The sequence below is a fragment of the Physeter macrocephalus genome, chromosome 21, assembly GCF_002837175.3.
Source record: "Physeter macrocephalus isolate SW-GA chromosome 21, ASM283717v5, whole genome shotgun sequence".
Taxonomy (NCBI): Eukaryota; Metazoa; Chordata; class Mammalia; order Artiodactyla; family Physeteridae; genus Physeter; species Physeter macrocephalus.
The window spans coordinates 31,851,897-31,865,123 of record NC_041234.1 but is presented as its reverse complement, the minus strand read 5'-3'; the positions used below and the strand labels follow the sequence as shown (position 1 = coordinate 31,865,123).

At 39.1% G+C, this 13,227-nt stretch overlaps 1 protein-coding gene across 2 annotated transcripts in view; it reads left to right on the top strand.

The window, feature by feature from the left end:
* The window catches only part of ZNF81 (zinc finger protein 81), an 81,819-nt gene that overhangs the window by 43,649 nt on the left and 24,943 nt on the right, over positions 1–13,227 (top strand). The window contains exons 2-3 of one of the 2 annotated variants that reach the window (XM_055081658.1): positions 621–711; positions 9,444–9,570. In XM_055081658.1, the coding sequence (XP_054937633.1) occupies positions 709–711; positions 9,444–9,570 (130 nt within the window). In that variant the 5' untranslated portion in view covers positions 621–708. The remainder of the gene's footprint in view (positions 1–620; positions 712–9,443; positions 9,571–13,227) is intronic. The other variant, XM_024116887.2, reaches the window with a different exon arrangement.

Here is a 13,227-nt window from a genome sequence, read left to right as displayed (position 1 = left end):
TGCTTTGTGACCACCTAGAGGGGTGGGATAGGGAGGGTGGGAGGGAGGGAGACACAAGAGGGAAGAGATATGGGAACATATGTATATGTATAACTGATTCACTTTGTTGTAAAGGAGAAAGTAACACACTATTGTAAAACAGTTATACTCCAATAAAGATGTTTAAAAAAAAAGAAAAAATCATGTTTAGTATTGAAAAAGGAATTAAATATTTTAATTGAAAATGTGTGAGAAAACTAAGTTGACGCTCTCAAGGTTAAATGAAACATTAATAGAGGGAGACAGAGTTAGGACTATAAGGTGCTGAAATGCAACTCTTCCCACCAGCTGCTGGGCCTCGCATTCCCACAGAATATCTGAAGGACTCTTATGTCAAAACCTCAAACTTTGATCACACTGATAGCAGCGTGAATTGAAGAAACTCTGTAGGAACATACTAAAATACAACTTGCAGAATACACAGTGAGGTGTAAGGAAGAAACAGTAAATCAAGCATCTGGGCACTCCGTAATTAGAAGATAGTTTGAGCTTGAACAGGGACACAGTGCAGCCTATGTGATGAAGGCAGAGCCATAGACTATGGCTTCAGGAAAAGGAATGCCGGCTAATTATCTTCATAGGTACTGGTGTGCATGGAGGATGCTCCCAAGGCAAGAAGCTCCAAGAAAGTGAACCAAATCAAACTTCTGAAATGGAAATTTTCCAAAGATGGTGAGAGTCATAATAAAAATCATAGCACTTTTTTTTATTTTTCAATGATAGCTTTTAACTGGATGTTAAATTAAATTCTTATCTGCCTTTGTGTAGATAGCACATTATATAAAATACACTTAGCACCACTACCAATGTAACGGATACACTGAATAACAATTCACTTCTCACTTTACACTGAGGGGGAGAAGGGCTGCAGTTGTCAGCCTGTCAGAAATTAAGTATGTAAATTAATGCTTAAGTGTATGAATTTGAATATGATTTACAAGAGGCTTGGAGTGTTGTTGGGTGAAAATACTGAGGTTTCTCTTTCCCCTTCAAGGTTAACAAGTGCTCAGTGACCTTTACAGACTGCACATGGGCATGGGTGTGCCCATGTGTGCACTTGGCCACCAAGCTTTGGCCGGGAGCTGAAATACTCCTGAAGAGCAAATCCTGGACTCCTTCTGGAATGCCCCTTTCTGCCATCCATGAATGTCAGCCCATAAAAGCAATTTCATTAGCATTTCCTCATTTTCCAATATAAGCAGTGAGTGTGGCCTGATAATATGGGCCCTCATCCATCCTTTGCAGAGTATGGGAAAAATCATAGCACTCTTTGTAGTAAAATTTCTCAGCATGTTAAGTTGTATTCTGTTGACATTTACAATCAAAGGAGAATGATACTGTTATGATCATATACTGTTCTCTGAAATGAAAGGACCATGGCCAGGACTTTATCAGTCATCCAGTCTTCCCTCCTTTGGTGCCAGGGAAACTGAAGGCCAGAGAGGAGAAGCAGCACAGCCCCCAGCCAGGGAGGCCTGGCTCTGAGCCTTCTAGCTCAGGAGGTGTTGAGCTGTCCCTGCATTGCTGTATCCTGCTGGCTTTCAATCTGACATTTCCCGTGAGCTTTCTTTTGCTAAAAGAAAGGAACTCACATTTATAAATGAAAGCTATTTGTTTTGACTATGTCTGTAACTTTTTCTAAGTAAATGAAGCATGTAATGGTATCTTAAGGTGTGTTCCTGTATGGCAGATTTATTTTAAAAATTGTTATTATGAATTTTTATTCCCAAATATAAATTTTAACTTAAAAAAATAAAAATAAAACCCTTCAGTGGTGATCTATTACTAAAAGAATTCATACTATTTCATGATCAGACTCCAGCATACTTCCTTGGATTTTTTTTTCTCATAATTGCCTCCTTGACATATTATATAATCTCTCCTTTTCACAAAGCTGTTCGCTCTTTCCTTAATTACTGTGTATTTTCCTGTCTCCACACCAATCTCTTTGTCTTTTCTGGAAAACATTTTCCCCCACTTATCTCTATCACACTTATTTTTTCCAGGATTCAGTTTAAACTGTACCAGCTCTATGGAACCTAAACCTACATCCCTAGTAGAATCGACTATTTTTCTCTTTGGGGCCCACATTGTACCCTGAATATATTTATAATATGCACTTTTTGTTTTTTGTGTTTTTTGAAACTGAGTTATATTTGAACTACATTGAATTACCCAGATTTTAAATGTTATAGTTTAATGAATTTTGACAAATATGTATACACATCACTCAAATTAAAATATAGAACATGTCCATCACCCTTGAAGGTTCCCACTTAATCAGTCAATATCCTCCCCCTGAGGAAACCATTGTTAATATTTTTAATCCCTATAGATTAGCCCTGCTGGTCCTTGATTGTCATATAAATAGAATCATACGGTTTGTGTTTGGCTCCATGTTTGTCTTCTATTTGTAAATTTTTGAGAGTCATCCAGGTTGTTGGTTCTACCAGTAGCTCTTTCTTTTTTATTGCTGAATATTCAATTATATGAATATACTATAATTTGTTTATGCATTTACCTGCTGATGAACATTTGGAATGTTTCTAGTTTTTTTTATCATGATAAATCCTGCTATAAATATTCTTGTGGAATTTTTCTGAGGATATATTGTTGTCATTTCTTTTTAGTATCTACCAAGGAATGGAATTGCCAGATTACAGGCTGGTGTATATTTAACTTTACTAGAAACTGCCAAACCAGGGACTTCCCTGGTGGGGCAGTGGTTAAGAATCCGCCTGCCAATGCAGGGGACACAGGTTCGATCCCTGGTCTGGGAAGACCCCACATGCTGTGGAGCAACTAAGCTCGCGCGCTACAACTACTAAGCCTGTGTGCCCTAGGGCCCGTGTGCTGCAACTACTGAGCCCACATACTTTAGGGCCCACGTGCCACAACCACTGAGCACACGCGCCTAGAGCCCATGCTCTGCAACAAGAGAAGCCACCACAATGAGAAGCCCAGGTACCACAACGAAGAGTAGCCCCTGCTCACCACAACTAGAGAAAGCCCGCGCACAGCAGCGAAGACCCAACACAGCCAAAAAAAACCAGAAACTGCCAAACAAGTTTCCAAAGTGATAGTTCAGTTTTACATTTCTACCAGCAATTTTTCAGTTTCTTTTAAATTTTAGCTTTGAAAGTGAGTGTATAGTGCTATCTCAGTGTAGTTTACATTGCATTTCCCTTATAACTAATGATGTTGAACATCTTTTAATATGCTTTATTGGTATATCTTTTTCATGTGTGTCTGTTCAAATATTTTACCCATTTAAAAAAATTGGGTTACATGTCTTTTTCTTTTTGCTTTGTAGGAGTTCTTTATACATTATTAATATGGGTGTTTTGTATACATATTGCAAATATTTTCTCCCAGTCTGTGTCTTGGCTTTTTGTTTTCTTAATGACATCTTTTTAAAATTTTTATTTTATTGAAGTATATTTGATTTACAATGTTGTGTTCAACATTTCTGCTGTACAGCAAAGTGATTCAGTTATACATATATATATTCTTTTTCACATTCTTTTCCATTATGGCTTATCACAGGATATTGAATATAATTCCCTGTGCTCTACAGTAGGACCTTGTTGTGTATCCATTCTGTATGTAATCGTTTGCATCTGCTAACCCCAAACTCCCAATCCATCCCTCCCCCACTGCCCCTCCCCCTTGACAACCACAAGTCTGTTCTCTATGTCTATGAGTTAATGACATCTTTTGATGAACAGAAGTTTTAATTTTGATAAGGTCCCATTTATCAAAATTTTCTTTTGTGGTTGTTGCTTTTTGTACTACGTCAAGAAATCCTTGCTTGTCCCAGCATTGCAAAGATGTTCTCTTATGTTTTCTTCTGGGGCATTTTTAGTTTTAGTTTTTATGTTTAGGTCTATAATACAGCTTGAATTAATTTTTGTTGACTTTTTCTGTCATTTGTTTTCTATTTCATTAATTTTTTTGATCTTTGCTAGTTCTTTTCTTTTACCTTCTTTGGGTTTATTTGGTCTTTTACTTTCTAGCTCCTTGAGGTTAAATTTTAGTCATTGATTTTAGACTCTTTTCTAATGTAAGCATTTAAAGCTATAAATTTCCTTTGAAATTTATCTTTATCTGCTTCATGCAAATTTTGATTTTTTTTTTTAGTAAGCAGCCTTCTAAGTTGGCTGTCAGTGATCCCCACTTCTCGGTATTCATACCCTTGTGTAATCCACTCCCCTTTGTATGTGGGCTGGACCTAGTAACTTGCTTCTAAGAAACAGAATAAGGTAAAAGTGTTGGGATGTCACTTATGTGATTAGGTTATAAAAGACTGTAACTTCCATCTTGCTGGCACTCTCTCTCTCTGGCCCTTCTCGCTTGCTGGCTTTGATGAAACAAGCTGCCATGTTGTGAACTTCCCTATGGAGAGATCCACGTGGCAAAGGACTGAGGGCAGCCACTGGCCAACAGTCAATGAGGAACTGAGTCACTCAGTACAACAGACCTCGAGCAACTGAATGTTATCAACAAGCACTTGCCTGAGCTTGGAAGTGGGTCATTCCAAGTCAGTGTTCAAGATGAACGTAGCCCTGGCCAACTTCTTGATTGCAGCCTTGTGAGAGACCCCGAGTGAGAGGACCTACCTAAGCCACACCTGGACCCCTGACCCACTGTGAGATAATGGATATTGTTGTAATTCACTAAGTTTTAGGGTAATTTGCTATGCATCAAATAGAAAGCTAACACAGATTTTGGTACTGGGAGTAGGTTGTTGTCATAACATACCTAAAAATGTGGGAATATCTTTCAAACTTGGATGTGGGTGGAGGCTGGAAGGATTTTAAGGAGCATATTAGAGAAATCCTAAATTGCCTGAATAGACTATTAATTGAAATTTGGACTATAGGATGCTGATGAAGGCTCAAAAGGAAGTGAAGAACATGTTTTGGAAACTGGAGGAGATTATGTGATAGAAACTTAACAACACTGTCATCTGCAGTTATGTGGAAAGTAGAGAATTGTACTTCATGAACTTGGTGATCTATCTAATATTTCCAAGAAAAGTGTTGAAGGCATCTAGTTTCTTCTTGCTGCTTTTAGCAAAATGTGAAAGGAGATAAATTGAGAGAAAGACTGTCAAACACAAAGGATCCAGGACTTGATGGTTTTGAAAATTATTAGCCTCTGCAGATAGCACAAGATTCTAAAGTTAAGAAATAGCTCTGAAACACTATCAGGAAAATATGATCTAGAAATAAAGCAAAAGATGTGACTATACAACCTTTTTTTAAGACCTCAGATCAGAGGACCAGAGCATTCAGCCACACAAAACTCCCCTTGAAGAGATTAACAGTGCCTCATAGATCTCAGTCAAACAAGAGGGCCTCTAGAAAGCTTAAGAGTGTGTCCCTCAGCCCTCTCAGCAGGAGTCCAAGATAAAGAATGGCTTATCTCAAAGAGATCTGTAGGTGCACTTTTCGTCTAAGGGAGTGAACCCAGTGAGATTCACAGACAACTCATAAAATTTTAGAGCAAATTATATGAACAGAAACACTACCACCTTAGACTTAAAGGGATAGAGACAATACAAAAATGGAAAGAAGATGTCAGACCTTCAAAATTCTACCGGTAGGAAGCAGACTGAGAAAACTCTTCTGCTACCTTTCCTGAAATTCTACCTTTAAACCTTTCATGAAATAGGAAAGATGGCTCAGAGGGTGGGACCAAAAACACAGAGGGTAGAACCAAAAGCCATGAATAACTTATCAAGGAACTCCTAAATTTGCCCAGCCACATAACACTTATTTTCTTCAGCATGTAAAAATTTTGTAGTTTGTATTCTGTATTTTGACCTCTATTTCTTCTGTTGAGCACTGAGTGGTCATTTTAATCACTGTTTCCCTGTATGTAATATGTCTTTTTTTGTTTGTTTTCTGTCTGCTTTCTTTTCTTCTTTGGTTTTCATTAGGTTGACTACAGTGTGCCATAGGTGTGGTTTTCTGTGGATTTATCCTGCTTGAATCTGTAAATTTATGTCTTTTACCATATTTGGGAAGTTTCTGCCTATTTTTTTATAAATTTATTTATTTACTTATTTATTTTTTATTTTTGTCTGCATTGGGTCTTCGTTGCTGTGTGCGGGCTTTCTCTAGTTGCGGCGAGCAGGGGCTACTCTTTGTTGTGCACGGGCTTCTCATTGCAGTGGCTTCTCTTGTTGCGGAGCATGGGCTTTAGGAACGCGGGCTTCAGTAGTTGTGGCACGCAGACTCAGTGCACGCAGACTGAGTAGTTGTGGCTCGCGGGCGCTAGAGTGCAAGCTCAGTAGTTGTGGCGCACGGGCTTAGTTGTTCCACAGCATGTGGGATCTTCCCGGACCGGGGCTCGAACCCGTGTCCCCTGCATTGGCAGGCGGATTCTTAACCACTGTGCCACCAGGGAAGTCCATGCCTATTATTTTAAAAAATATATTTTTCTGTCCCTTTCCCCTCTCCTGTCTCCTTCTGGTTCTCCAGTTACATGTATGTTAGATATTTTGATATTGTCTTATCCATTCCTGGGACTGTATTTTTTTCAAATTTTTTCTCTCTGCTTTTCAGACTGGGCAATTTCTGTTTGTCTGTCTTTACATTCATTAACTCTTTCTGCTGTTAAGCCCACCTAGTGAATTTTTTAGTTCCAGATTATATTTTTCAGCTCTAGACTTTTCACTTGGTTATTTTTTTAAATTGAGGTATAATTGACATATAACATTATATTAGTTTCAGGTGTATAACATGATGATTCAATATTGTATACATTGTGAAATGATCACCACAATAAGTTTAGCTAACGTCCATTACCATACATAATTACAAATTTTTTTCTTGTGATGAGAACTTTTAAGATTTACTTCCTTAGCAACTTTCAAATATGCACTACAGTATTACTAACTATAGTTACCATGCTGTATATTACATCCCCATGACTTATTTATTTTATAACTGGAAGTTTGTACCTTTTGACCCCTTCATGCATTTCACCCACCATGCACTCCTGCCTCTGGCAACCACCAACTGTTCTCTGTATCTGTGAGCTCTGTTTTTTGTTTTTCTTAGACTCTACATACAAGTGAGATCATACGGAATTTTCTTTCTCTGTCTGATTTATTTCATTTAGCATAATGCCATCAAGGTCCATCCATGTTGTTGCAAATGGCAATATTTCCTTCTTTTTTATAGCTGAATAATATTCCATTGTGTGTGTATGTGTATATATATGTTTGTATGTGTGTGTGTGTGTATACACATGTGTATGTGTATATATATGTTTGTATGTGTGTGTGTGTGTGTATACACACACACCACGTTTTCTTTATCCATTTTTCCACTTATGGATGCTTAGGTTGATTCTATATCTTGGCTATTCTAAATAATGCTGCAGTGAACGTGGGAGTGCAGATACCTTTTTGAGTTAATGTATTCATTTTCTTTAGATAGATACCCAGAAGTGGAAGTGCTGGGTCATAACTAGTTCTGTTTTTAATTTTTCGAGGAACCTCTATCTTGTTTTCCATAGTGGCTGCACCAATTTACATTTCCACCAACAGTGCACAAGGGTTCCCTTTTTCCTGCGTTCTCACTAACACTTGTTATTTCTTGTCTTTTTGATGATAGCCATTCTAACAGGTATGAGGTGATATCACACTGTGGTTTTGATTTGCATTTCCCTGATGATAGTGATATTGAGCACCTTTTCATGTACATGTTGGCCATCTGTATATCTCTTTGGAGAAATGTCTATTCAGATCCTCTGCCCGTTTTTTAATCAGATTTTTTTGGGTTTTTTGCTGTTGAGTTGTATGCAGTCTTTATATATTTTGGATATTAACCCCTTATCAGATATATGATTTGCAAATATTTTTTCCCATTCAGTAGGCTGCTGTGTCATTTTGTTGAAGGTTTCATTTGCTGTGCATAAGATTTTGACTTTGGCATATTCCCACTTGTTTATTTTTGTTTTTTGTTGCCTTTGCTTTTGGTGTCAAATCCAAAAATTCATCTCCAAGTCTTATGTCAAGGAGCTTACCACCTATGTTTTCATCTAGGAGTTGTATGATTTCTGATCTTATGTTCTAGTCTTTAATCCATTTTGAGTTAATTTTTGCATGTAGTGTAAGATAGTGCTCCAGTTTCATTCTTTTGCATGTGGCTGTCCAGTTTTCCCAACACCATATATTGAAGAGACTGTCCTTTCCCCATTTTATATTCTTGGCTCCTTTTTCATAAGTTAATTGACCATATATGTGTGGGTTGATTTCTGGGCTTTCTGTTCTGTTCTGTTGATCTATATATTTGTTTTTATACCACAGTCGAGTTACTTAATACATTCATCACCTCACAGAGTTGCTTCGTTTGAGCGTGTGTGTGTGTGTGTGTGTGTGTGTGTGTGGTGAGAACACTAAAGTTAATTTTTGTATATGGTGTGAGATGTGGGTCAGGGTTTGTTTTTTTCCTCCAAAACTCATATCCATTTTTTCCAGCAAAATTTTTAAAAAAGACTTTTCCTTTCCCCTATTGAATCACTTTGGCACCTTTGTCAAAAACCAGTTGTCCATATGTGTGAAGATCTGTTTCTGGATTCTCTATTCTGTTCCATTGATATATGTGTCTGTACTTAGATCAATACCACACTGTCTGATTATTGTAGCTTTAAAGTAAGTCTTAACATTACATAGTATAAATCCTCCATGCTAATCCTTGCTTTATGTATTCTAGTTCCTTTGCATAGCCATATAAACTTTTAACATCTCCCTGTCAATTTTTACCAAAAAGTTGACAAATAATTGGCTGAACAAGTAGAAGACAAATGAGTAAAGTGATATAAAATTTCAACAACACTCAGTCAAGTTGATTTATATATTATAACTGCACCCACCAATAGCTGAATATGCATTCCTTTCCAGGGACACATGAAACGTTCTTCTGGATAGAACATAGGTTGAAATCATTCGGAGTATATTTTCTGACCACTATGGAATTAAATTAAAATTGGCCAAAAAAAAAAGGCTTTAAGAGAAAGTGGCTATATTTTTGAAGACTAAATGAAAGCAGCAGTAGAGGGAGCTATGTAAGTGGGAAAAAAATGTACATGCTTCCTTCTAAAAGCTATAAAACACAAATTCCCATTAAAATGAGCAACAAAATAGGATCAGGTTCAAATCCTGTACAGAAATATTATTTTTAAAACTGAAAGACTGAGTGTTGCACACAATGAATAGCAGAGATTTCCAATTAGATATTTGTATTCTGTACATTATGTATAAGTAGGTATTTAATAGGCATACCCTATGGGATATTATGGTAAAAATTACTAAAAACAATTTTCGATCTATCTCTTCCCTATCCCCCCATGCTGACCATGTCACCCTGAACAGGATTGTGTTGTTACAGGTGTCAGTGTCCTTTGAGGACGTGACTGTGAACTTCAGCAGGGAGGAGTGGGAGCAGCTGGATTCTGCTCAGAGGCGCCTATACCAGGACGTGATGCTGGAGAACTATAGCCACCTCCTCTCCCTGGGTAAGCAGAACCACTCTGTGAACCTACAAGGACCTTGTTATGGGTAAAATTGTGCCCCCCCCCCCCGCAAAGAAAATATGTTGAAGTCCTAACCCCCACTACTTCTGAATGTGACCTTATTTAGAAATAGGGTTTTTCCAGAAGTAATCAAGCAAAAATAGGGTAATTAGATGGGCCCTAATCCAATATGACTGGCATCCCTATAAAAAAGGGACATCTAGACACAGAGACACAGAAACACAGAGGGAAGGCAATGTGAAGACATACAAGGAAAAGATGACCATGTGACTGGAGCGATGCATCTATAGGACAAGAAATGCCTGAGGCCACGAGAAGCCAGGAGTGAGGCATGGAACAGTTCCCTCCCTAGCACCTTCAAAAAGAGCATGGCCTGGCTTACACCTTGATTTTAGACTTCTGGCCTCCAGAACTTCAAGACAGTAAATTTCTGTTGTTCTGAGCCACCCAGTTCGTGGTACTTTGTTACAACAGTCCTAGGAAACTAGCACAGCTTTCTGTACTGGGAAGTGGGGTGCTGCCGTAACAAATACCTACAAAAACGATGGAGGTGGCTTTGGAATTGGGCAATGGGTAGAGGCTGGAAAGATTTTCAGGTGCTTGATAGAAAACATCTAGATTGCCTCAGAGAAACTGTTGGTAGAAATAGGAGTGTTAAAGGTGTTTTTGGTGAGGTCTCAGATGGAAGTGAGGAACATATAATTGGAAACTGGTGGAAAGGTGATTCTTATTATAAAGTGGCAGAGAATTTGGCTGAATTGTGTTCTCTTGGGTGGAAAACAGAAATCGTGTGTGATGAATTTGGATATTTAGCTGAGGAGATTTCTCAGCAAAGTGTTAAAGGCAAGGCTTTGTTTCTGCTTCATACTTACAGTAAAGTGCTAGAGGAAAGAGAGAAATTGCAGAAGGAATTATTAGTAAAAAGGAGCTAGAATATGAAGATTTGGAAAATTCTCAGCCTATCCATAATGCAAAATATAAGAAGGTGTACTCTGGAAAGAGCACCAAGGGTGTGGCTGGACAACCAGTTGCTAAAAAGATTAGGTATATGATTTGTGGATCCAATCAACTATCTTAGGAGAAACGCTGCCAGCTTGGGCTGAAGAGAACAGAGGCAGGGAAAAAGGAAGGAAGGCTGGGGTTCTGGGATTCTACAGACAGGAAACAGTCCAGTAAAGCTATTTGGCTGTGAACACCCTTCAAGAAAAGGGATGAATGACCCCTAAAATGGTTCAGAAGCCAGCAGGGCTGTCACTGCCATCACAGGCCCAGAGGGCACAGACTGGGAAGATGCAGGGTGACTGGCTGTCACCTCTTTGTTTCCAGAAGGTGAGCCACCTAATTGTTTCCAGAGCTAAGAGGACAGGGCCACCACCCAGGTGTGAGGTCGCCACATCTGATCTGAGGTCACACCTCTTAACATGCTCTCTTGAACTCTCTCTTCAACTGTCCCTTATGGTACTTGTTGACTATCAATTTTGAGCCAGTATTTAGCCTTAGACGGAGTTTACCGCCCACCTTGGGCACATTCTCAAGCAACACGACTCTGGGAGGACCCAGTCTCAGTGCTCCAAGGGCGGCTCCTGGCCTCACACCATCCACAGGCTGGGCCTCCATCATAAGGACTTGGGCCCCTTATGAGCAGCACTGGGAAGCAGGTGTTGTCCCTCCTTTTGTTTATGGGAGAGCCAGACACAAAAACTTACTCTTCAAGACCTTAGAAGGGATATCTCAACATGCCCCACACCACTGGACCCCTAGAAATTTCACTGCGATAGAAGGCCCCTAAATTTTTTTGTCAGATTTATTTCCCACTTTCTGACACACAAATGTCTTATCCATTAAGTCTAGAGTAGTTGCTCCTCCTTGTTCACTAGGTCTAATGAGCATAGTATCATCCATGTAATGGATCAATGTGATGTCCTGTGGAATGGAAAGTTGATCAAGATCCCTGCAGACTAAATTATGACATAGGACTGGAGAGTTGATCTGCCTCTGAGGTAGGACAGTGAAGGTGTATAGCTGGCCTTGCTAACGGAGAGAAAACTGCTTCTGCTGGTCTTGAAGCATTTGCCAGATAAATAGCTACATACCCGGTATCAAGGAGTACGTTCATTTGCTCAAGCAACAAAACCGTATCTGGTACAGAAGCTGCTGTTGGAGTCACTACCAGGTTGAGTTTATGATAGTCCACTGTCTGCTGCACAGGCCAAATAGGCACGGTGAATAGGGATGTAGTGAAACCACCACCCTGCATCCTTCAGGTCCTTGATGATGGCAGTAATCAGTGCAGTCCTTCAGGAATGCGGTACTGCTTTTGGTTTACCATTTTCTGAGGTAGAGGCAGTTCTAGTGGCTTCCACTTGGCATTTCCCACCATAAAATGCCTCACTCCATAGGTCAGGAAACCAATATGGGGATACTGCCTGTTGCTGAGTATGTGTATTCCAGTTATGCATTCCTGGACCAGAGAAATAACCACAAGTTGGGTTTGGGGATCCACTGAGCCCACTGTGTATGATGGACCTGAGCGAAAACTCCATTGATCACTTCACTTTTATAAGTGAAGGCCCCTACGTGGTCTGGTGGGCCACAGTGATGTTTTGGGTCTTTTGGAATTAGTATCAGTTCAGTGCCAGGGTCCAGTGATATCTGGTAAGCCTCATTGTTTTTTTCCCCAACGCACAGGTACCCTGTAAAGGGCTCTAGGTCCCTTTAGGGAAGGTTGGGAGAAAGGTTAGTAGTATAAATTTTTGGCAGTGTCATGGGTTCCTTCCTTCAGGGACCCAGCTTCCCCTTCATTCAAAAGTGTTCATTCCGGGTATATAAACTGGCTCAAGTCTGAGAATTGATTGAGGAGCCAGGACTCTGTGTTTTGATGTTTCAAGTTAGACTTCTGTTCACTTGACCTAGGACTCTTCTCCTTATACAGATCAAGTAAGAATTTAGTAGATTGCCCACCTATTTCTTTTCTAGGGATGTCAGGATCAACTAGCCAACCCCATAGATCTCTGTGAATTGGACTGTTTTTTTTGTTGTTGTTGTTTTTGCAGCACAGAAAGTTTGGTTTATTTCTAATGTATATTAAAGACAGGTATGCATTTTTTCCTATTTGACAGTAGTATGGTATATGAGAAAGAAGTTTAAATCTCCACCCGGCCACTTGTTGAATGAATAACTAAGCCTCTTACTAGCTATGTGATTTTGGAATTTTACCTCTCTGAGCCTCAGTTTCCTTATCTAAAGGGACTAAGAGGAGACTTATTTTGAAGATGAAATGAATGAATTTATCTAAAGTGCCTAGGGCAGTGTCTGGTACATAATGAATACTCAGTATTCTTTTATTTCCCCTTTCCTTGCTCTTAATTTGTTGATATGTCTGTCTGTGAGCAGATGAGCCACTCTGTAACAGGTGTTATATTTAATGCTATTCCGCCTATTCTCATATAGTGTTAGAGAGAAGGATAAAGAGGTATAGACATATAACACATAAATATATGAGTATGTAGCATAGTTTCATAAATATCTGAAAACTGTTCTTTGCTAAATGTTCATATACTGTTTTTGTCCTGCTTTTCTTAGACTGTCCTAACTCTGCTGCCTTGAAAGAAGGTTATCTCTTAAGTAATGGAACACTAA